The following is a 20,753-nucleotide window of genomic DNA, read 5'->3' as shown; positions in this document are numbered from 1 at the left end:
GCTTTGTCTTTGGAATAGGGATCACAAAGCAGCCTTGCTGCTCACTGCTTGGTTTGCTTTGTGTGTGAATCATTCACTGTACAAACATTCAAATCTTTGAAATGTTCCTAGTCCAGCCTTATGACTCCTTATCTCAGTAGTGCCACTTAGGCATTCCCCTGCTTACTTTTAGCAGCATCTTAAGCTATGAGCTGAACTAACTGGGCATTTCATGTGCTAAGTGCTCCTTTTTCAGGAAACAAAGACCAAGGAGTTCTCAACTGCCAGCTTCAGGTTATGATATTTGGGGCCAAGAACTTGCCCATGCTGAGATCTGCTGGAATGGTGAACTCCTTTGTTAAAGGGTATGTCTGAGACCTAGCACTTCACATAGAGACTGTCACATGTGTTCCATGCAAATGGACATATTAACATGCTTTCAGCAGGAGACTGGCATGGGAAAGTGGCATTGCCCACACTCTTAATCAGACTTCCTAGAAATGGTGACACTTGGGTGTCTGCAGAGCAGCAGCAGTTTGTGGGGTAGTGTTGGGAAAAAAGGTGCAAATAGAGAGGCTGTTGTCACAGTTTCACCTGTGCCTTTGCAGAATTAAGTATTGCTCTGAATACATTGAGAACTTTTATCCTCTTCTTGACATTTCCAAGGCAGAGGAACTGAATTTTTCTTCAGTATGTAGCTTGAGTAACTTGCACATGGGATTGTTTTACTTCCTTGCTGTCAGGCATCAGATGCCACTGGAAGGATGATAGTGAGGTAAACTTATATCTCACAAAGCCATTTCACCTGTTGTGGCCCCCACCTTTGGTGAAATGGGTGGGCATTTCATCTCCCAAAAGTTAGGTTTGAGGCACTATTGGGTAGCAGCACGTGGAGCAAAGACCCCTTCAGCAGTCAGTGACAGCATCAGAGTCAAAGCAGACTGCAAGAGCCTATTTGCACCTGCACTAAAGGCTGGCAGGAAAAGGTGCAGCTCCCAAAATCAACACAAGAGCACCATGTTTTTCTGCCTTTCACTAAGGCTGAACTTTTTTGCTATTTAGGGCAAACCAACGGGCTCTAGTTAAGCCCTCTAACCTCTATTTGGTTATCAAAATGTTTTCTTTTCTGGTTGAGAAATCAGTAACCTTGCTGAACTCTTTTTTTTGGGGGGGGGTGGGGGAAGTTGTCTTATCCTTCCAGGCCAAGCAGAGGTAAAGCAAAAGTCTCCTGTCCTGAAGAAAGAAGCCTGTCCACAGTGGAAACACTTGTTTGTCTTTGATGGTGTGACCCCAGCTCAGCTACAGCAATCATGTCTACACCTGACTGTCTGGCACAAGTCAATTTTCAGCTCAAGTGATCAATTCCTAGGAGGAGCCAAGCTTGGTGCAAGTAAGTTCTCTATCACTGAAAGTGGAATGTAATTTGGGGAAAAGTGCATTTAGTTTACATCCCAAGCAATAATAAATTATACTGTGCTATTTATTACCTGCTTTCACGTGCCTAGCACGCAGTCCCAGCCTCTCTCCTGAGCAACTTTCAGTCTTGGGCTCTGATCATGCAAGAATTGATACAGGTGCTTCTGTTCAGGTCTGTGCAGAAGATCAAGGTTGTCAGTGGAAATTTTCAGAAAAGCCATTTGTTAGCATGGTGATTTTTATGGGTCAGAGCCATGCTAAGACAAGCACAGAAATTGTGTGCTCTAACTCACACAGAGCTCTACACATTTTTAAAGACTTATTCCTTTAATTGTTTTCTATGAATTGGCTTATTTTAAATAACTTCCCATCAAAAGGGAGCAGGAGAACTAATCATCTTATAGATTCCAACCTTGCTTATGCCTGTGCTTATTACTTTATATCCACAAATCAATCCAATCAATGAAATACAGGAGGTGACACTTTCTTCAAAGAGGCTATTGGATGTTTGAAGATTTGGGCTCTGCTCTAACCTAAGAGTGGGCTTTCCTTCTCAGGGCTGAGCAATGTCTGTCTCTGCTCACTAAATAGGCCCTGTTTCACTGGTAGTTGAGCAGGGAAGCATTGTCCCTTGAAGGCTGCTCAAAATTGTTCTCCCAGTGAGTTAAGTGCCCTGGGTTTCAGTATTTGAGAGGAGAGGGTCAAATGTTTTTTTGGTATCAGCACGCAGTTTACAGGAGTATTATCACTAGTGGTAGCTCGATGTCATGCAGGCTTCCTCATGAAGTTGTTTTGCTTATCCTAACCAGCATTTGCCTTTCTGCTAGAGCAGGGACTATCTGCTTGTAAGTGAGCCAAGTCCTAAACATGGAATGAACTGAAGCAGGAGGCTTATTGCCATTCTGCTATTACGAGCAGGCACGCTTGCTCTTCTGCTTTTAGTCATACAGCCAAAAACTTTTTCTTTGCTGCAGGTTGCACTCTTCAGAAAGTGCTCCCAGTTTAACAGGATGTAAATAATAGTTCAAAATTATAAATCCCACTTATTGCAATTAGTGCCTCAGGGGCTACAGAGCAGCTGAGATTACTGTAGAAGTGGGTGAAAGGGTTGGCCAGGAGTTGGGTAAGGCCGAGTGAAAAGTAACGCTGATTTTTCCTTTTGCTTTCTTGCAGAGGAATTCTTTGGCTCTATGGACCTTGCTTCTCAGGGAGTGCTCCAATGGCAGGAAGTGCTCCACAACCCAAACACATGGATGGACTTCACACTTGTACTGCATCCAAACAAGGAAAACTTTAAATCATGAGATGATCAGACAAAACCTTTTCTTTCCCATGTCCGATGTTTTAAACTGAAGTGGTACATATGCTTCAGTTCTGGAAAAGGTACACTGCAATAGCACCTGTTCCAGTTTTTTGGGAATAGAATTATGTATTTGAATGTGTGTGACATTCTGAATGTTTCATTTCTTCAGAAGTTAGGGCTTTATCCTGTGTTTCTAGCTCGAGTGTAAGGATAATATTGTTTCTTCAGGGGTGACAGCCTCAGTTTGAGATGCATTATGCTGTCGAAGCAACAGGAGCTAGACAATGTGCAGCTTCCTATTTCCAGGCCTAGCAGAATTGTTACTATTTTATTTAAATCACAACTAGGACTACTTCTGAGAAAATAACTGTTACAACAAGAAAGATAGATACATTGTTTCACTCTTACTTTGATGTTTTAGCCACAGAATGTAAAACCAGCTTATCTTTGCTAGCTGCAAATGGGTGATGTTAATGCCTCTGCGCTTCAGCATTAACCACACTGCCCTTTATTTCACGTGATCCTAAAAAGCTTTGGCCTGTGGCCACGTCTCTCAAGTGTGTGCTATAGCCTGGTGCTTAGAAAGTTAAATGTATAAATTCCCTGTCAGTAGCAGGGTGGGACTACAGCCAATGGAATAAGGGTGGGTGTAACAAGTCCCTTCTTATCAGCTGCCACTGTAAGACAGAATTAACAACTGATCTGTAGGGTGTACAGCACATGACAAAAGTTTAGCTAAGTTTATCATTTCTTCATGTGGACAAGCTTAGGGCCAAACTCCTGTGTCAGTTTGCCTTGCCTTGAGGTGTAGCTTTACAGTCAGCAGGAACTTGTGTACAACTGTAACTTGTGTTGTTGTGTTATACTTTTAGTCCTTTGTTTAAGTACTCCCTCTTCCTTTCTTGGTCAGTTTGGCTTTTAAGGATTTGAGATTTAAAACCACAGGGACTCATAAGCTAAGCTCAGGAACTAAAAGACCAGAAGCACAACTTATTCAAAATACATGCCACACAAGAAACACTTCACTCCATCACCTTTGTTACTTTGCAGATCTTTTATTTAGATGGTTGCTGCTGCAAATAAAAAAACCCCACACAAGATTCAACTCAAGTATAACGCAGCATAGATATTGTAAATGAAGAGGTGACAACATACTGTATCTCACTTTCTAACAGATTTTCAAGGAAAAAAGGGGAGAGTGGGGAAAGGATGGTCACAGAAATGCTCTCTACTAGAGAGAATACAACTGTGATATAAACAAGCAGTCCCTTCATCTTTGGAGTCTGAAACTTTAAATCAAACATTTAAAAAAATTAGAAAATTTGTTAGAAAAATAGGTGCAGTAAAATTGTATATATTGGATCATGTGTACATATAACAGTTTTCATTAAGTAAAAAAAATGATCTTTACAAATAATGCTTTATAGTAAATAATCAGCTGCACTGTATCAGACTACAGTCTTGCTTAGGCATTTTTACAGATGCAAGTCTTATTAAATCTGAAAAGTAACAAAATATACAGAGCAAAACTATTTCCCTTTAGCTAGTACTGCAATTCACATATTGCATGTTTTATATATATATTTATAAATACTACACTACAACTGATCAGTAATGAAGCTGGAATGCAAACACAGTGGTGTTGGAGATTCCAGGAGTATTTGCTACTTGTTACATGAAGAGGGTATCAGTGTCCCTATGCCACTTCTGAGCCATCACTGCACCATTTCTCCAGTTGAGAACAGCAACTAGAAAATACCTAATTTCTACACAAAGAAGTTCTGAGGTGTTGTCAGTTCTTTTTTCGGGGGAGGGGGGGGGCAGGGAAGGGGGAACATGGGCATCAAGACCAAGGAAAAAACAGGATCTACAAGCACCTGTGCGTGGATGCACAACACACATCCAGGTGCTTGAAAATCCTGAGTTCCACAGCCTGTCTTCTCATCTGTTACACTTTACACTGTAGCTAATAATACAAAGACATATGGCACAAAATTCACCCACAGATGCTTATCTTTTAGACCAGGCTGAATCCAGCACCTGCACAGGACACACATCTTTAAATAAAAGCATGGCCTGTTAAAATTTGTCTTGCTTAAAGAGAGATGTGACATAAGGCCTTTTGGCACTAAGTAAAGGCATGAGCAAGTTACCAGGATCTGTGGTACAATAAATTTCAAACTATACCAAATTTCACAGAAGGTTCAGAATAAAAGGGAAATTCAAACACCTCTGGGTTTAGAGAACATTAGTTAAGTGTCATACAGTGACCCCTCCTCAGAGAAAAAAAAAAACAAACCAAAAAACCAATACAACAAAAACCCCAAAACAAGAACACAGCATAAAGATCTGCCTTTCCCACAGTCCTGTCTTCTTTGTACGAGCATCTTTACATTGCCTCAAACTCATCGATTCTCTGCTTGGTGTTGCCCTGCCGGATCTGCCGCAGCGTCTTGTACTTGTCCCGTCCCTGGCGCATGTTCTCTGAGTGGATGATGTCGTTTTGGGTCCTCTTGTCCTCGTGCCGAGCCTGGGCCAGCTCATCTGTCAGTGCCTGCAGTACACAGAACAATACATACAGGTTATTGTGAGAAGCTCTCAGCTCCTGTCAGTCCTCTTCTCTGGGGAGAGCTGATAGTTGTTAATGCTTGGACAGAGAAGTGACGTGCATACGACCTGGCCTTTCCAAAACCATTATGGATGATTTAAGCAATCTCAAAGCTTGAGCAATGAGAGTAATTTTTATATACCTTGCCTTTATTTCAAACTTCCTATAGGAACTGTAAACAAAGAGAAACTGTCGTGCTTTGTGTGTTTAACCAAGTGGTGAAATGACCTGTTGTCCAGGACTGTTTCAATTCCTCTGCCTCCTCCGAGCAGTGCCTTACCCTCAGCTGGCTCTGCACGCGCGCGTTCTTCTCCGCCTCGGTGATGCGCTTCTCCTCATTGCGGTCGTTCCTGATGCCCTCGCTGGAGAACTCGGCGCTGTAGGCAGAGTATTCGGAGCCCTCATCGTGCAGGTTGTCATGGACGTGGTAATTCACTGGCTCGTACACAGGGGGTGGGGGTGGAGGTGGAGCAGTCATTACCAAGTGTAACTCCTCCTTGGTCTTTACCAGATCCTCCTGTGCTTCCCTGGCCTTTGGGAAAAGAGTGGAAAATATTTTAAATACATTTCTTGCTTTAAATCAGCTTAATGAATGTTTAAATGCTTATCTTCCTAGTTTTTTCCATCTACTATGAAAAGCAAGAGAGAATGAAATGTCTGCAGCTGATGGTACTCCATTATTAGAGACTTTTTTTTTTTGCTAGGGATGCTATAATCATCAGCCACTGTGTAATGTGCAGGGGGGCTGAACAAACAATAAACAATGTTCTTCCAATAAAACAACCCAGGAAAAAGTTCTATGGAAAGCTACAGTTATCGTCATTCTGTTCTCCATTTGAAGAGCTGTAGGCTGGAGACACACCAGTTCCACAGAGCAAGAATCTGGAAACCTAATTTGGCATTTTTAGCGCAATTACACACCAGGCAGTCATCTTCCCTGCTGCTGCAGTGGTTCTGCCCTCCCTTACAGTGTGCTGGGAGCACCAGCACTCTGAGACTTGTGTGGTTTTAGTGCAGCAGTTTATTAAACTCTCCTGATCCAAGTACCAGGAAGCCACCAACAACAGCACATGCCCCTCAAAACAGACACCTGCAATGTGGCTGCATTTGCAGCATCTTCTCTTGATGTAATGTTTTCAGACATTTTATCATGGATTACATGCACCATTTATTCATGTGCCCCTCTCTCTCCAAGGCTCCAGGACAATTATCGCATTTTTAGGTTTTATACAGGTTTTCATTCTGACTTTTGACTGAAGGGTTGTTGGAAGAAAGGTGTTTTTGCAGACATATTGCACATTCATGACAAGTTTGGTCTTTTTCACTGCTGTACAGATGTTTGCTTCCACATGTTTGAGAAGTCACACCAGGCTAAGAACCACAGTATGCTCTGCTTAAGCACAGAATTTTAGAGCAACTGGTAAAGCAGATACTCACTCTGATTTGCCACTCTTCAACCTCACTCTCTTTACGCTTCCTTGCCTCTTCAAGAAGTGCTATCTTGGCTGTATACTCTGCAAGCTCTGTAGCCTGTTGAATAATAACATTGGAATTACAGGGACTCTTGGAAAAAACACCAACCCAACCAAAAAACCAAACACAATAAAAAATTCTCTTAACTCTCATAGAGACTGAATAGGAGAATGAAGAACTAAAAATTAGATTGCTTATGATAGAAACCAGTGCCACAAGATGGCCCAGTACCTCACTGCACTGTTTTTCCCTGGACATGATGGCTTTGCCTTACTCAAAGGCACGGTAATGTGCCTGCGTATCCTGTTCTCAAAATAACTGAGTCTTACCAGCTGTTCCTGGCTCTTTATCTGGTCCATAGTTTGTCTCTCCAGCTCTTCCTTGGCCTGCAGAGCTGCCAAACGTTCAGCTTCCAGGCGTTCTGCCTCCTCCTGGGCCCGTTTCCTCTCCTCTTCCAGCTGAATGGCTCTTTGGATCTGATCTGACAGCTCTGCAAAGAGACAGATCAATGTGGTTAGTCCACAAGCCTGCTCCAAGCTAAGGAACTTCAGTCTCTCAGGTAAATGCAGAAGTCATGACAGGACTTTATTCCAGCTTGCAACGCTCCCTTCACTGTGCTCCTCAAAGTAATTGTTTGCATAATACACCAAGTAACTGGATTCAGAAGTAGTCAGATGCACATTGTAATTAAATCTTCTGTGAGATGTTTGCATTGAAGTCTGTAACACTGACATGACTCTGCTGCTGTCAATTGACAGGTTGCTGCATGGACCAGATGTCGTTGCCTCCAATGTGTTCTTCTGTGCATTGAAACAGAAACTTCCATTTCACTGGAAAGATTTGTTCCCAAAGTACTTTTCGTGTTAGGAGTTAGTAAAAAGTACTTGAGGGCTGAACTCTTGCTCACTGCTGGAAGAAGCTGTGCTACTTAAATCCTCCTGGCAACAGGGGAAAACAGAGTTCCTGCCCTTTAGTTTCCAAATAAAATCTACAGATTTTATGCTACTTTCATCCTTTGGATGCACATTTGTACACTTAGCTGTATTGGCAGACAGACATTAGTAAGTCTTGCCAAGCAATCCCAGTGTCACCAGATTTAGTAAAGGCAGGGGCAACAACCCATACATCCCCTCTGTGAAGCACAATATGTGGTCTGCTCTGCCAGGACAAATACTTTACCTTTCTCTGCTTTCTGAGTCTTCACTTCATACTCTTGTAGCCTCACCAGCAGCTCCTCCTTCTCCCTCAGCATTTGTTCTTTCTCCCTCTCAATTGTCTCTCTCCTCTTCTTTTCATCTTCTAGTTGTTTCCTGTTAGAAACACATTTCATGCTGGAAGCTCACTTTCAGACCCAAGCTACTGCCAGACAAGAACACTGGCTGGGAATCTCTCCAGGCAGCTCAATAGGAAAGTGGCTGCCACGAGACAGGAGCCAGAAAGACAGAAATAGGCTGTTCCTTCATCTCTTTAGAATTTTTGCTCTGTTTAAGATACAAATGCTTTTATGAAATGGGGTATTTTTGTTGGTTGCCACAAAAATTTAGAACACCAAGTAGCTTCTAGACCCAGAGAAGTAAAAGACTTGTACTGCAAGGCAGAAGAGGTGTAACTTTGTTACTTCTGCCATATGGAAAGCTAAGAAGGTGTGAAAACAACAGGACTGAGAGAACAGAGACAAACAATCCACAAGTTCAGGAGAAAAGCAGCATGATTTCTAGAATCATAAGCAACCTGCAGCCAATGGTAGAGTTGCTATTCCTTTTTCCTTGCCTGTAAGAGATCTCCCAGTTCCTTCTGTCTTTACAATGTACACATATGTGCTCCCTGTGAAGGCTTCTCCTTACTTCCAAACATCCCGTGGCCCAGCACGTAAATCAGATGCCAACATTCCAGAGTCAGGAAAACCCTTCTCTAGGTGCACACCACCACACCAGAGCCTGCTGTGCCTTTACTTGCACATTTTCTTGCAGCTCCTGAGGCTGCTGCTGACTGTGTGGGCACAGGGCCAAGCAGGAAGGGTAAAACAGTCCCACTGCAGGACACCCAAAAGTCCCTGCCCATACTCCAGAGCTGCAGGGCCACACGTGCTCCTCCTGAGCCTGGGATGGTTCAGAGCCTCGCTCACGTTACTGACCCCTGCCCAGGGATCCAGCTGCTTGCTGAACCCTGGCATCTGGGTGTCATTTATTTCTGCCACGCCAGCTGCCTGCATCCAAGCCCACCTTTCCAGTTGTTTCTGGTGCTTCTCCTCCCGGGCCTGGGCCTTCATCTGCTGCACCTCAATGGTGTCGGGCTTCCTGCGCCGCATGTACAGCTCATGGTTGCCCATGCAGAGCTGCAGGATCCTCTTGTTAATTCTCAGACGAGGGGCATAAAACACAAAGTCCTAGGAGAGAGACACCACAGTCAGTTTTTTCCAAACAATCTTTCTCCTCCCAGCTAACTGCAGACAGAACATCTTGTCATTAATTTAATTCTAATCCAGACATAAATGCAAGACCATTTAAACACAGCAGCAAGGGCTGCAAATATCATCTGAAGCCAAAACTGTTGTGATTTATAATCTCCATTTAAAGTCTACATAGAATGTGCAAGTTACTCTTCTAGATAAAACATCTTTTAGAGAAAATCCCAGATAGATGAAGTCTCATTAAAATGGAGATTGTTAGATGTTGCAGAAGGTTCTGGGTTGGCAGGTAAATATCTGGGCAACACACAGACCTCTAGTGTTGAGTAGTTTTTCAGTTTGCAGTTTTGTGACTGAAAGACAAAGCACAAACTACAAATTTGTAGAGTTTCTCAATCTATCTGAATCAACATTCAAGGCCCCACATGTTTTTTCACAGAAAAATGCCTTACAATATAATTCTTGTCCATTCCATGGCATTTCCTAGTTAAGCTGACCTAGCCTGTTACAAGAGTGTCAAATGAAAACTAATTTTTTAACCACCAACCACATGGGTTATTTGGAATATCAGGTTGCAGGCAGTGACAAAACAAACTATATTTTAAAATTTCTGGTTCAGCAAAAAGGACACTCCCAAATTTCTTATTACCTGTCCTATAATCAGACTTTTACAGAAACTATAAATTAGACTAGCTCTTCTAGAAGAAAATCAGCTAAGAAAGGGATACAGAGGGCCCAAGTTCACTACCTCCCTGAATTTTTCTGAGTCTACAACCACACACATTTACAACACTGTCTAAACTTACACAGTGGATAAACATCCTTGTGCTTTTTCTGTGTACTACATGGATAGTGGGCAAGCTGCCACATTACCACCATAAACCAGTGCCCATTCCTTGGAATTACTCTCCTGTGGATTGCTTCACTGTTAGTAAGAGATGGAACCAGGAATGGAAGCAGTGACCATGTTTTTAATTGCCTGAGATCAGAAGCACAACTATGGCTATCTCTGGGAAATCTAGAAGTCACACTAAGCAATTAAAAGCTCCTTAAGTGGCATTAAGATGAATATGCTGGCAAAGACTGATTTTCTCCAATGCATTTCCCTAATGCACCCTGGCTGCAGAAGAGGCAGTCAGGGCACTGTGCTTTGCTCTCCCACTAAATCCTGCTGGAGCCATTCCGAGGCTCACAGGTCTGATCCTGATAATTGTGACTGTAAGCTGCTCATCCACCCTCCTAGTTCTGACAAGTAATTGTAAAAACAGTTTGTGCACAGGGTGATGAACAGGTCCTGTGCTGAGGCAAGGCTCACTTCCATGAAGTAAATACTGAGGGTATGGACGGTGCTTGCATTTGTCATTTGAGGCCATAATCAAGGGACACAACATTCAAATACAAATATAAAAAAAATCCTTTCTTTCCTCATCCCCAGCCTACCCCAGATCTCACACAACTGGGAGAATTGCACCTTGATATTTTTAAGATAATGTGCTGAAGATCTTGGACTATATGGGCAAACAAAGCTCAAAATTAAAAAGCTTATCCTGGGCAAGGTGCCACAGGACTCTGCCCTTTACATTACTGTAAATTTAAACACAGGTATATGGAATCCTCCAAATTAAAAGAGACCTTCCAACCTACAACTTGAGTGGACTGAGTATTTTGCTGTAGTTATGATGCCTGCCTTTTTAAAAGGAGATGCAAGCACACAAAAAGACCCAGACAACTTCCTGAATACTCAAAATTAGTGCCCAGGTAAATTCTTATTTTAGGCATAGCTTTAAACATACCATCAGCCAGAGGGAAAATAATAACTGACAGGGAAGAAGGAAACATAACTGAGGTTTTCAATGCTAACACCTTTCTGTACCAGCCTTTTGCAAGCCTTCCATTTCAAACTCAGATTTACTCTTTGGGGAGTGGGTAGCAAGCTGTGATCTGTGTTTTGTAATTATGTACAACACATGCAAGAGGCTCTTCTATTGAGAAAAGCATGCCTGACAGACCAGCTTTCTGTCTCTGGGGAGTTCTGTGGTTTTCACTAACAGCATTACAGAAAAAAGCTCCTCTCCCCCAGGTTCTTATCTGGAGGAAGGAAGAAATCCCTGCAGCACACAGTGCATTAGTATCCTTTAAATTACTGGGAGGATCTTTTGCTGTTAGAGATATTTTTAAGCCATCATCCTTTGCCAAAGCCAGGCTGCTTATTATTTCTCTGGGCTGCACTTATCCACCAAGGCCAAGTACTGGGGTGGGGGAAGAGCAGAGATCTTTCTCAACTACTCCAATAATTTCACAAGACTGACCGAATGACATCCACCCATACCAGTTGTTCCACCTTATGCTCTCAACAGGTCAAAGTAAGTTTCTAATTCCTCACTAAAATAACTCTGAAAACATACTTTCAAGTATTGAAAAGCAACATTCACAGGTAGCTATATTTCACCTCTCCACCAAAGTCATATCCCTGAAATTTACCTTGGTGTTCAAGAAAGTCAATGAACACCACATTTTACTCTATCAGAAGTGTGGAAGTAGGCAGTGATGGATGGGAAGCCATTTGTATCCCTGTGGTTTTGCAGTAGCATTTGAACTACTTCTGTAATTTTTTTAATGTTTTGGTATTTTTAAGTGAAAAAAACAAAGATAAAATTTACCTATCAGCTTGCATGCACTGAAAGATATGCAGAGAGGACTCACAGAACAAGCAAACTAGCAAAGAATCTCAAATTTGAGCATGAAGTTACCCAATTTGCTACAAAAAAGGACTCTGCAGTTGTAAAATCCTTATCTTTTTCCACATTAGTTATCACTATCAGCCCTTCGTTTATGCTGCACAGAAAAAACAGCAGCTCTAAATACACTCTAAATACAAATGCTTATTTTGTATCTAGAATATCTGTGGCTTTCTCCACTCCCAAGACTACTTTATTTTGAGATGAAACAGTATCAGTTGTTCATATCCAGGAGTCCCTGCTAGATATACTTACTGGGGCCTTCTTGTCAATAGGCTTTATAACAAATTTCTTGTCATTGAAAGAGATGTTTCTGATTTCGCTCCAGGGGAACCCAATCTTTGGGGTTAGTCTGGAAAGAGGAAAAACTTGTTTTAAGGGATGATGCAATAAACATTTTTCCCCCCTGTATTGCTTCCAACACACAGACTTGGTGGAATGCAATGCTTCACAAAGCTTTCACAAAAGAGAGAAGACAGTAATTGAACCAGAATACCACAGGGAGTAGGAAAAGAAGCCCAGTAACCTCTCTTAGTGAGTCTCTTCTCATTCTCATCACCCTACTGACCTTTGGCTATGTAAATACGAATGGACTCTACTGAAGCTACATGATCAGCTGCTTTTAAGCTTATTTCTTTTAACTCTGGTCCCAAAATCCACAGCATGCAGACTTTATGTGCAGTGCTTCCCTGCACAGAACTCTCACACATCATGGGAGGCACGAGCCAAAGTAACTGAGCTGCTCCCCACACCTTACAGCACCCACAGGCAAACCTACCCTGCTGTGGTACAGCTAGCCCAGTCACCTCCATGCTGCCTTCTCTGAAGTGCTGGACAGGCACCACTGGTAGGAGAAGATTTTCTTTTGTTTCACAGAATGGGTCATGTTGGAAGGGACCACAGTGGATCATCTGGTCCAACCTCCCTGCCAGGGTCAGCACATGGCACAGGATTGCATCCTGAATACCTCCAGGCAGGGAGACTCTACAGCCTCTCTGGGCAACCTGTCCCAGTGCATGGTCACCTGAACAGTAAAGAAGTTCTTCCTCACATTTAGGTGGAACTTCTGTTCATCAGAGCCTGCTCCTTGCCCCATTGCTCAGCAGCACTGAGAAGAGCCTGGCTCCATCCTCTTGACACCCCCCCTTCAGATAATCTCCTCCCCTAGATTACAGGCAAGGTTGGTAACAAAGGCCCTGTTCTTTCCTTCCATACAAGCTGCTCTTTGAGCCCATCCCATGAGTCACCAAGCAGAACTTTACTCACTGCTCATGCAATGAGCTGTGCCACGTGGCTGCCACTAGTGAAAAGCTCTCCTATAAAGCAAAGGGCAAGATTCAGACTCCCAGCTCTTCCTTGCTGCTGAGGAGTCCAGGTCTGTTGATTTGTTTGAATTTTTTCTATATGACTCACTAAACACTTGAGATTTTCCTCTGCCTTAATTTCTCCAGAGTCTTGCATATAAAAAGCATCCAGTTTGTCATGAGATCAAATGTTTCTGAGCCATTCCAATACCTCACCTTCACACACCTGATCAGCTCTGCAGCAAGTTCTAACATTGCAAGGACTTGTGCATTTGATATAATAAAGTCCTTTAATTAGCACAACCAAACATTTTATTTTTATATTTAATATCGCATTATTATTCTTTTATTCTTCTCTTAGCAAGGGAGGGTATATTCTCTAGAGATAGCTGTTAATGATTAATATTGTAATAATTGTGTCTTACATAAAAAATAATGACAACAAGCAATCTTCTTGTTCTTCTCTAACCTTTCCAACATATGTGTCTCTGTCACAATTATTCTTGCAAATTATTTGAAGACACAAGTATTTAATGTTTAGCACTTACAGAAATGTTTATCGTCACAGTGGACCACTCAAATTCTGTAAGAATTCTATGGAGCACATTGATTAAAGAAAAAAAGAGCAATTTTGGGAGGAATTTCCCTCTTTGTCAAAGAGATGGAAAGCTATTACATCAAAAGATTTTGCTGGGTCCAAGCACAAAAAACCCCTTGCTTCATTTAAATTCAGTCATCAAGAATAAAATTCACCCTCTTCAGAACTATCCACTCCCTAACCTCTAACTCAACTGCAAGATTATGCAACAGTGTGTGTGTGTAACATTAAGAACTGTAAAGAAAATTATTTGATTAGACTAAGATTAACTAATTACTCCAGCCTCCATCACATTAGTACAAGTGCTTAAATCCTAGATAATACAGAATGACAGACAACTAAAATAATTCACTCATTAGTGAGTTCTACTGCAGATTCTTCCCTTTAATGCAGGAAAAAAAAAGCTTGAATATATCCAGAAACAGGATATTGACATGCACTGCAGTATAGAGACTCACACACCTACACTACAGCCTCATTTTCCTCGTGTTACACTCCAACAATGAAATCTCTGCTTCTTCATCTTTGCCCTCAGTCCCCAAACTTTACACCTACAAACCAGAGGTGCCATACACATTATTATTTTTCTAGTCCCCACATCTGTTGGAAAGACTTAATTATATAGTGGCAAGAGTTACAGCAGAAATAAGCAGTTTATTCCAGCGCTGTATTTGTTTTGCAAACGCTCTCGATAGGCCTTCACAGTCAATGGCTACACTCTGATTTCTGCAGCTTGAAAAACCTGTTTGTGTGACCATGGTTACATAGCAAGACCAGTCATTCAGGACTGAAGTATTACATGAGCGAAACTACTTCTCTTTCAAGTGACACTCCTTGTTTTCTGGGTGACAGCACATATTAGCATTGCAGAAAAGACTGCCTTTCTCTTTGCCTTATCAACAGAAGATGCAGAGAGTTCCAATTAATATTTGGGTTGCATTCAAACCTTTTTGGAGGCAAAGATGCAGAACAGGTAAAATCCATTCTGTATTTCAATGATAGTCTGTTACAGATTAGTGACATGAAACAAAGATTTGAAACATTGGGGAGAGGAAAAGAAAGCAGTCTAGACAGCAATGCTCCATCTAAAAAATATCTATTTTAATTCCCTTCAATCCTTCAGTTGCAGAGTATTAGAAGAGACTAGCAGGCTTAGACACAGCTGTTCTCACCTTCTTATTATGTTTATTTATAGATGTAGTCTATCATTTCCCACCTACTATCCAATTAATAATGGCTCTGCCTTTACCAGAAGGGCTGATTAAAACTGTGTGTACTTCAGTAAGCTCTCATTTCATTCCTTGTTCACAGTAACTATATAGGTTAGCCTCTCCCTGGGTTCTGGGTGTCACCCAGCTTTGCTTTTGTGTCCACCCCATAATCTGCCTTTTTCAGAACCGGGCAGCTGCACACACATCCATCATTAACTTCAGGACAGGAGTTTCCTTAGGTGTCTGCAGATACCTTAGCCTAGCCAGGTTCTCGTGTTGTGGCCACTGATGGCAAACCTGGTGACCTGACTCAAGGAAAAGCCTGGTAAACTCCTCAGTTCAGGATTCAGCTCCAGCACTGTGCATGATAATGAAGATAGCATTGTACAGCTGACATCTCTCTTTACACAGCAGGTAGTGTTAGCAGCTCAGGAAAGACATGAAAGCACAGGGGATGTGAAAGCCCATTTCCCAGCTTCACCTACTGATCCAAAACTGGAACATAAGCATTCCTGTACATGAGAAATGTCCCATACCAACCCTCTTTGGAAGACGAGAGGCAAAACCAAAAGCCTTACTTATCGTCCTTTTCATAGATGTTGAGGCCCAAGGCATCGACTCCCAACCAAAGATCAGTTCCTTTCTTATTCTTGATTTCAAAGTAGTTGATTCCATACATCTCCAGGTCTTGGGCAATCTTCAGGTATTCCAGCATGGCACTCTCTCTGATTGAGACAAGAAAAAAATCAGATAAATGAGAAACCAACATCAGCTCTATCTCAGAAAAACAAACACCTCAGAAGAAAAAAAAAAAATATTTCCTAAACCTCACTAGAAACATAGAAGTTAAAACTGAACATTCACCATTTAGGATTCACTTTAGAAGTTATGATATCACATCTACGAGCACACACAGAGAATATTTCCATATACCAATCCCTAGTACTTCCAGGCAGAAAATCAGCAACATTCGCCTCTCTCAGCACTCATCCTTGTCTCAGGGTACAGTGAGTAGGAAAGGTATAGGATCTGAGCTTTCCCCATCTGTCAATGCAAATGCTTCAATGACTGTAAGGTTTGACAGCACCTTTACTCTTTTTCCCCACTCAAAGCTGTCACTAATCCAATGTGCACAGGCCCAAGATCTTTAGGAAGCAACACTGTTCTCAGCACCAGCACAAAATATACTACTGTGCTTTACCACGTGATCCAATACTGGACTAAAAAATACACACTAGGAGTAGTGTGTATCACTCACACAGGCAACTCAAGAGTCTAAACCACAGACTAACAAAACCATGTTGTAGAAATGCAAACTTAAGGTAATCAAACAAGCAGCAAGGTGATCAGCCCAAGGACCAACACAAAACACTCACTTGAGCATGCCACTGTGCTCAGCGTGCCACACCTGGATCCGTTCTTCCCACTGCTCTCTGGAGAGTTTATGCTGGTCCATCACCCTACACAAGGAAACAGATATCAGCAAGATTAGAGGTTCTGCAATATCCACTGATGGTGATCTTTGCTATAGTCTTACTCTCACCCTGGTGGAAGCCTTACTGTAGCCAGAAGGAAAACCCTACTCAGCAAAGATGTTCTCTGTGAAGCAAAGCAATTCAGAAGAAGCAATAACCCTCTGCAAAGCCTTTCTGGTCACTGACCAGACACATGAGAGGTATAAGCAAAACTCTGCAAACAAATCACACACATACTGTACACACCAGGGGATTACAGCAAAGGAAAAGTTGGTGCAATCCCTGGAATCAGACACTGCTGCAGTGTCATCAGGAAGGGTAAACAGAAGCCATTGGTCTGATAACATCCACTGATTCAGTGTGGAGATGGACTGTGAAGCCACAAGACATGCTTTCCACATACAAGCTTTTTAGGACTGTACATTAGGATTAAGGACACACAACCCAACCTTCTTCACGAATGACATATTATTGACTTAATGCTGCTCTTTTCTTCTTAAGGAGGAAACATTCATACTGCCACACTTACCAGCATGGCAGCAGTGTTTTTAAGAAATAAAAGCTGAATATAAAACTACATTTACTCTCTAACCAACCCTAGGAGAAGCAAAAATATACTCAAAGTAAGGGGAAAAAACCACAATTATAAGCAATTCAATTTAAAAAAACAAAACCAAAGATGCTTTTAAATGAAAGTCTTTGCATTAAGAAAAAAAAGAGACTGCATCAGCCAATTCCTTCACCTTTGGGGGATCAGACGCTCTGAATTGAGGTATCCAGGCTTGTGCACCTCTTTGTTGTAATCTCCAAATTTGGCCTGCACAGCATAGGAACCAAGAAGTACTGCTGTTTCAGGAGGACAGTAGATCTCATCACTGAGGATCCCTTCCTTCACCTGCAGGAAGAACAGCTTCTGCGTGATGTCCTGTATCAGCTCTTCGGACACATCCTCTGGGAAGAACTTGGCACGGAATCTGAACTGGAGGGGATTCTCCTTTCTGATTTCTTGAGCAGAAACCTGAGGACAGAGGTGACAACCACAACTGAGCAGGTGGTTTTTTGCAAACAATAGAATAGATTGCTTTTAGACAAAAAAAAGAATTCAGGGCATTTGCCATAAGAGGTGAGTGACTGGCAACCCTTTAGTGGAATTCCTTAATTCTGGCTGCTTACTGATAGGAGAGAACTTGGGAGAGATGCATTATATTTTCCAACTAAGCCAGTTAAATCCTGTTTGTACAGCAAACATTGGTCACTGGAGAATGATTTACTGTGCTGTATCAGATGGCAAACCCACCCAGTACTGTGTGTTTGACAGAGAACAGCCCCCTGACATTAAACAGGTGTGTCAGCGACTGCCCCACCAAGAAAAGCAGTTCATGCCCTCATAAGAGCTGGGAACACAAAACCAGGAGCACATCAGAGGCATCAGCACTTGGCTGCCCAGCTTGGAAGTGCCTCTTCTCCAATTAGGACACAACTGATCCTGCACAGGCAGGGCCTAAGCCCATCGTCAGCCACGTGCTCCTCCAGCCACAGAAAGTGCAATTGCTTTCTCCCAACAAAGTACAGTATCCAGGTGCTGCTGCACACGTGGCAAATGCTTCCTGCAACTCAGAGAGTGAAAGGGCTTCTACCATGTCACACCTCACCCATGGAGATCACAATGTTATCTCTAAAAACAATCCTGGAATTATGAAAATTAGGGCACAATCAACAGCAGGCACAAGGTGTATGAAGTTGCAGCCAATAACACATCAGGAAACACACAAGCTTTAACCTTTGGCCAGCAATTAGCCCAAAGTCTGTTACCTTTTTATCAAGCTTCAGCCAAGTTTGGAATCCTTTGTTGTCCACGTACTGAAGACCAAAGTACCACACTTCTCGCAAACCTATGGTTTTAACCACCTGCAACAGAAAGGCAAAAAAGAAAAAGCTATTGCAGGAAAACCTTCACTTGAGGCCCAGGTATCCTTTTGAGTCCCACATCACCTGTGATGGGTGCAGGTGAGAGCTTAAACCCACTCATCTCTTAATTTCAGCTTGCAGACAAGGATATACAGCTGCCATTGTAGATGGTGATGACAGCATAGGCTAAGATACTTGTCCCACCCAGTTTCTAGAAGATGATGATCTTGGGGAAAGCAGGTGAGACAAACAGTACTAATGGCTCAAGTGACCTTGTCTGCCAGTCACCAGAGACTATTCCTTCTAGAAGAAGCAACAGAGAGGTGCTTCATACCCCTGCTGTGAGGCTCTGAGAGTTAAAATAAGATGCAAGTATTCTCAGTCAAGGTTATTATTTTTTTTAATTCCCCAAAAGGCTGAGTTTATGAAGGACAAAAATCCGTTGATGCCCCCACATTAGGACAAGTTTCATTTCATATATTGTAAATACTGACCAGCTGAAAGACACAGAAATACCAGCCATTGACTGGATGGTGCACTTACTAGAAAAGCAGTCCTGTTTGGACATGTAACATTTCCTCAGTGGAGGACAGAACCAACAGGTCCCTGACCTTCACTTACTCTTGACAGCTTGTTCTTATAGCCAAGTTCTTGGCTGCCAGCTCATCTTCCTGTAAAGCTGTGCTCTAGACACAGCCAAAATCTGCAAAGATCTACTATGTACATAGCTGGATCACTTCTGTTATGTTATTTGCAGAGTAGCCCCTCAAAAAGTGATGTAGGCATCACTACAGGGAGCTCAACTGAGTGGAAGGCAAGAAGAATTTATAACCACTGAGTGAGTTAGGGAAGTGTGACAGATTTGGGAATGTGTAGTTACATGTGCTTCAACAAGTCTAAGACCTCAACCAAGGATCTGTTTCACCTCCACATTTAAGGTATTGCTGGAGACACTCTGGCTGGAGAGCAGACTGGAGAGAAACAATGGCATGTTAGCTAAGACTAACTAGAGTTTATCAGAAAGACAATAAAACCCACCAATCCAAACAAACAAAAAACCCAACCCCCCCCATATCCTTTTAAAAGAAGAGCTGGGCTCTGTAAATAATTCAGCTTTTACTTGACTAAAATTCCTTTTCCCTCCTCCCTAAAAGTGGCTTGTTTCATCATGGGAGACAAGTTTTCTGACAGCTGGATGTATTTTTATGAAGTCTAACAGGAAACCGGGGGTATGTTGAGTGTGGTACTTCCTGTTGCACAAAAGAATGTTGCAACTTTGTTAAAATAAAAAGTTACAAAAATCAAGCAGTTATCAGGTCATTATCTCTGAATGTCTCTTACAAGAGAAAAAGTACACTTCCTATAAATAGAGTTAGAAAACTTTCAGAAATGATGACCCCTCAAACTCTTCCCAAAACCTGAAAGTAAGGAATGAGAAAGTATTAAGTTAAACTTCATAATTTGACTGTTTGAGTTTCAATACAAAGAACAAAGAAGGTTTTAGCCTGTACTGGGAAATGCTCTGTAAACTTCCTCCATGGCAAAACAAGGAAGAAATAAGCAATGAGGCATTATATACAAGATGAGAGACACCTCCTCTGCTTCCTCAAATGCATGAAGCCGCAAATCTTGAGTCTTTCCATTCCATGCAGTTATGCATTCACTCGCAGAAAATGCCAGTTACACCCTCCTCCATTTGAATTTCTTTTATGCTTGGTCAGGAGGGCACATGACCACCTGGGAGATACTCCAGCCAGCTGCAGAGCCCACTGGGTTGGTTCTTGGGATGCCTCAGACCTCACTGCAGCACGAACTCTGCACAGGACTGGCTTGAGTGGAGAGGAACTTAATATTCACAGGTTTCCTTATTTTCCCTGTTCTGTAAAAGGAGCTATAGAACAACTTACATGCAGGATACAGACATGCTAGCAAAGCCTAGCTCTGGTTTCTGACAACCAGGCCAAGAAATCACCTTGTAGTTTTTAAAAATAGCTTGCTTCTTCAAAACCCCCACAGCGGTTCTGCAGTTCCAGTTGAGCCACTCCCCATACCTGTGAAAACCTGTTGCCTCCACAGGCTTTATCTGAGTGTAAACTCCACCCCAGATAAGGGCCTAGTGAAAGGCTTGCTCAACAGAACTGAAAAGAGAATGTATGGTCTTCACCTTTTCTGGTTTTGTGCTGCTCAATTCTACCTCAGGCTTCCCTTGATATGCAGAAGTATCCCCCAACAAGGTATGAAATACAGATAAGAATTTCCAATCACAGGTTTTAAACCCATGCCACTGGATGTAAGGAGCAAATCTCCATGAGGAGTAGGTCTATCCCAACTGT

The 20,753-nt window shown here is 42.3% G+C and overlaps 2 protein-coding genes across 4 annotated transcripts in view; one reads left to right on the top strand and one right to left on the bottom strand.

Moving 5' to 3' along the window:
* Nucleotides 1-2,699, top strand: part of SYTL3 (synaptotagmin like 3) — a 29,486-nt gene extending 26,787 nt beyond the window's left edge. For both annotated transcript variants that reach the window (XM_030945796.1, XM_030945795.1), the window contains 3 exons: nucleotides 236-344; nucleotides 1,164-1,369; nucleotides 2,569-2,699. In XM_030945796.1, the coding sequence (XP_030801656.1) occupies nucleotides 236-344; nucleotides 1,164-1,369; nucleotides 2,569-2,699 (446 nt within the window). The remainder of the gene's footprint in view (nucleotides 1-235; nucleotides 345-1,163; nucleotides 1,370-2,568) is intronic.
* Nucleotides 2,700-3,746: 1,047 nt separating this feature from the next.
* Nucleotides 3,747-20,753, bottom strand: part of EZR (ezrin) — a 37,154-nt gene continuing 20,147 nt past the window's right edge. The window contains exons 3-13 of one of the 2 annotated variants that reach the window (XM_030945843.1): nucleotides 18,325-18,420; nucleotides 17,256-17,530; nucleotides 16,414-16,497; nucleotides 15,616-15,762; nucleotides 12,180-12,276; nucleotides 9,002-9,165; nucleotides 7,959-8,089; nucleotides 7,109-7,269; nucleotides 6,744-6,836; nucleotides 5,587-5,838; nucleotides 3,747-5,252 (exon numbers count right to left, since the gene is read on the bottom strand). In XM_030945843.1, the coding sequence (XP_030801703.1) occupies nucleotides 5,088-5,252; nucleotides 5,587-5,838; nucleotides 6,744-6,836; nucleotides 7,109-7,269; nucleotides 7,959-8,089; nucleotides 9,002-9,165; nucleotides 12,180-12,276; nucleotides 15,616-15,762; nucleotides 16,414-16,497; nucleotides 17,256-17,530; nucleotides 18,325-18,420 (1,665 nt within the window). In that variant the 3' untranslated portion in view covers nucleotides 3,747-5,087. The remainder of the gene's footprint in view (nucleotides 5,253-5,586; nucleotides 5,839-6,743; nucleotides 6,837-7,108; nucleotides 7,270-7,958; nucleotides 8,090-9,001; nucleotides 9,166-12,179; nucleotides 12,277-15,615; nucleotides 15,763-16,413; nucleotides 16,498-17,255; nucleotides 17,531-18,324; nucleotides 18,421-20,753) is intronic. The other variant, XM_030945844.1, reaches the window with a different exon arrangement.

The sequence above is a fragment of the Camarhynchus parvulus genome, chromosome 3 (genome assembly GCF_901933205.1).
Source record: "Camarhynchus parvulus chromosome 3, STF_HiC, whole genome shotgun sequence".
NCBI lineage: Eukaryota > Metazoa > Chordata > Aves > Passeriformes > Thraupidae > Camarhynchus > Camarhynchus parvulus.
Note: the sequence above shows the minus strand (reverse complement) of the source record. Positions and strands in the feature narration are given on the sequence as shown.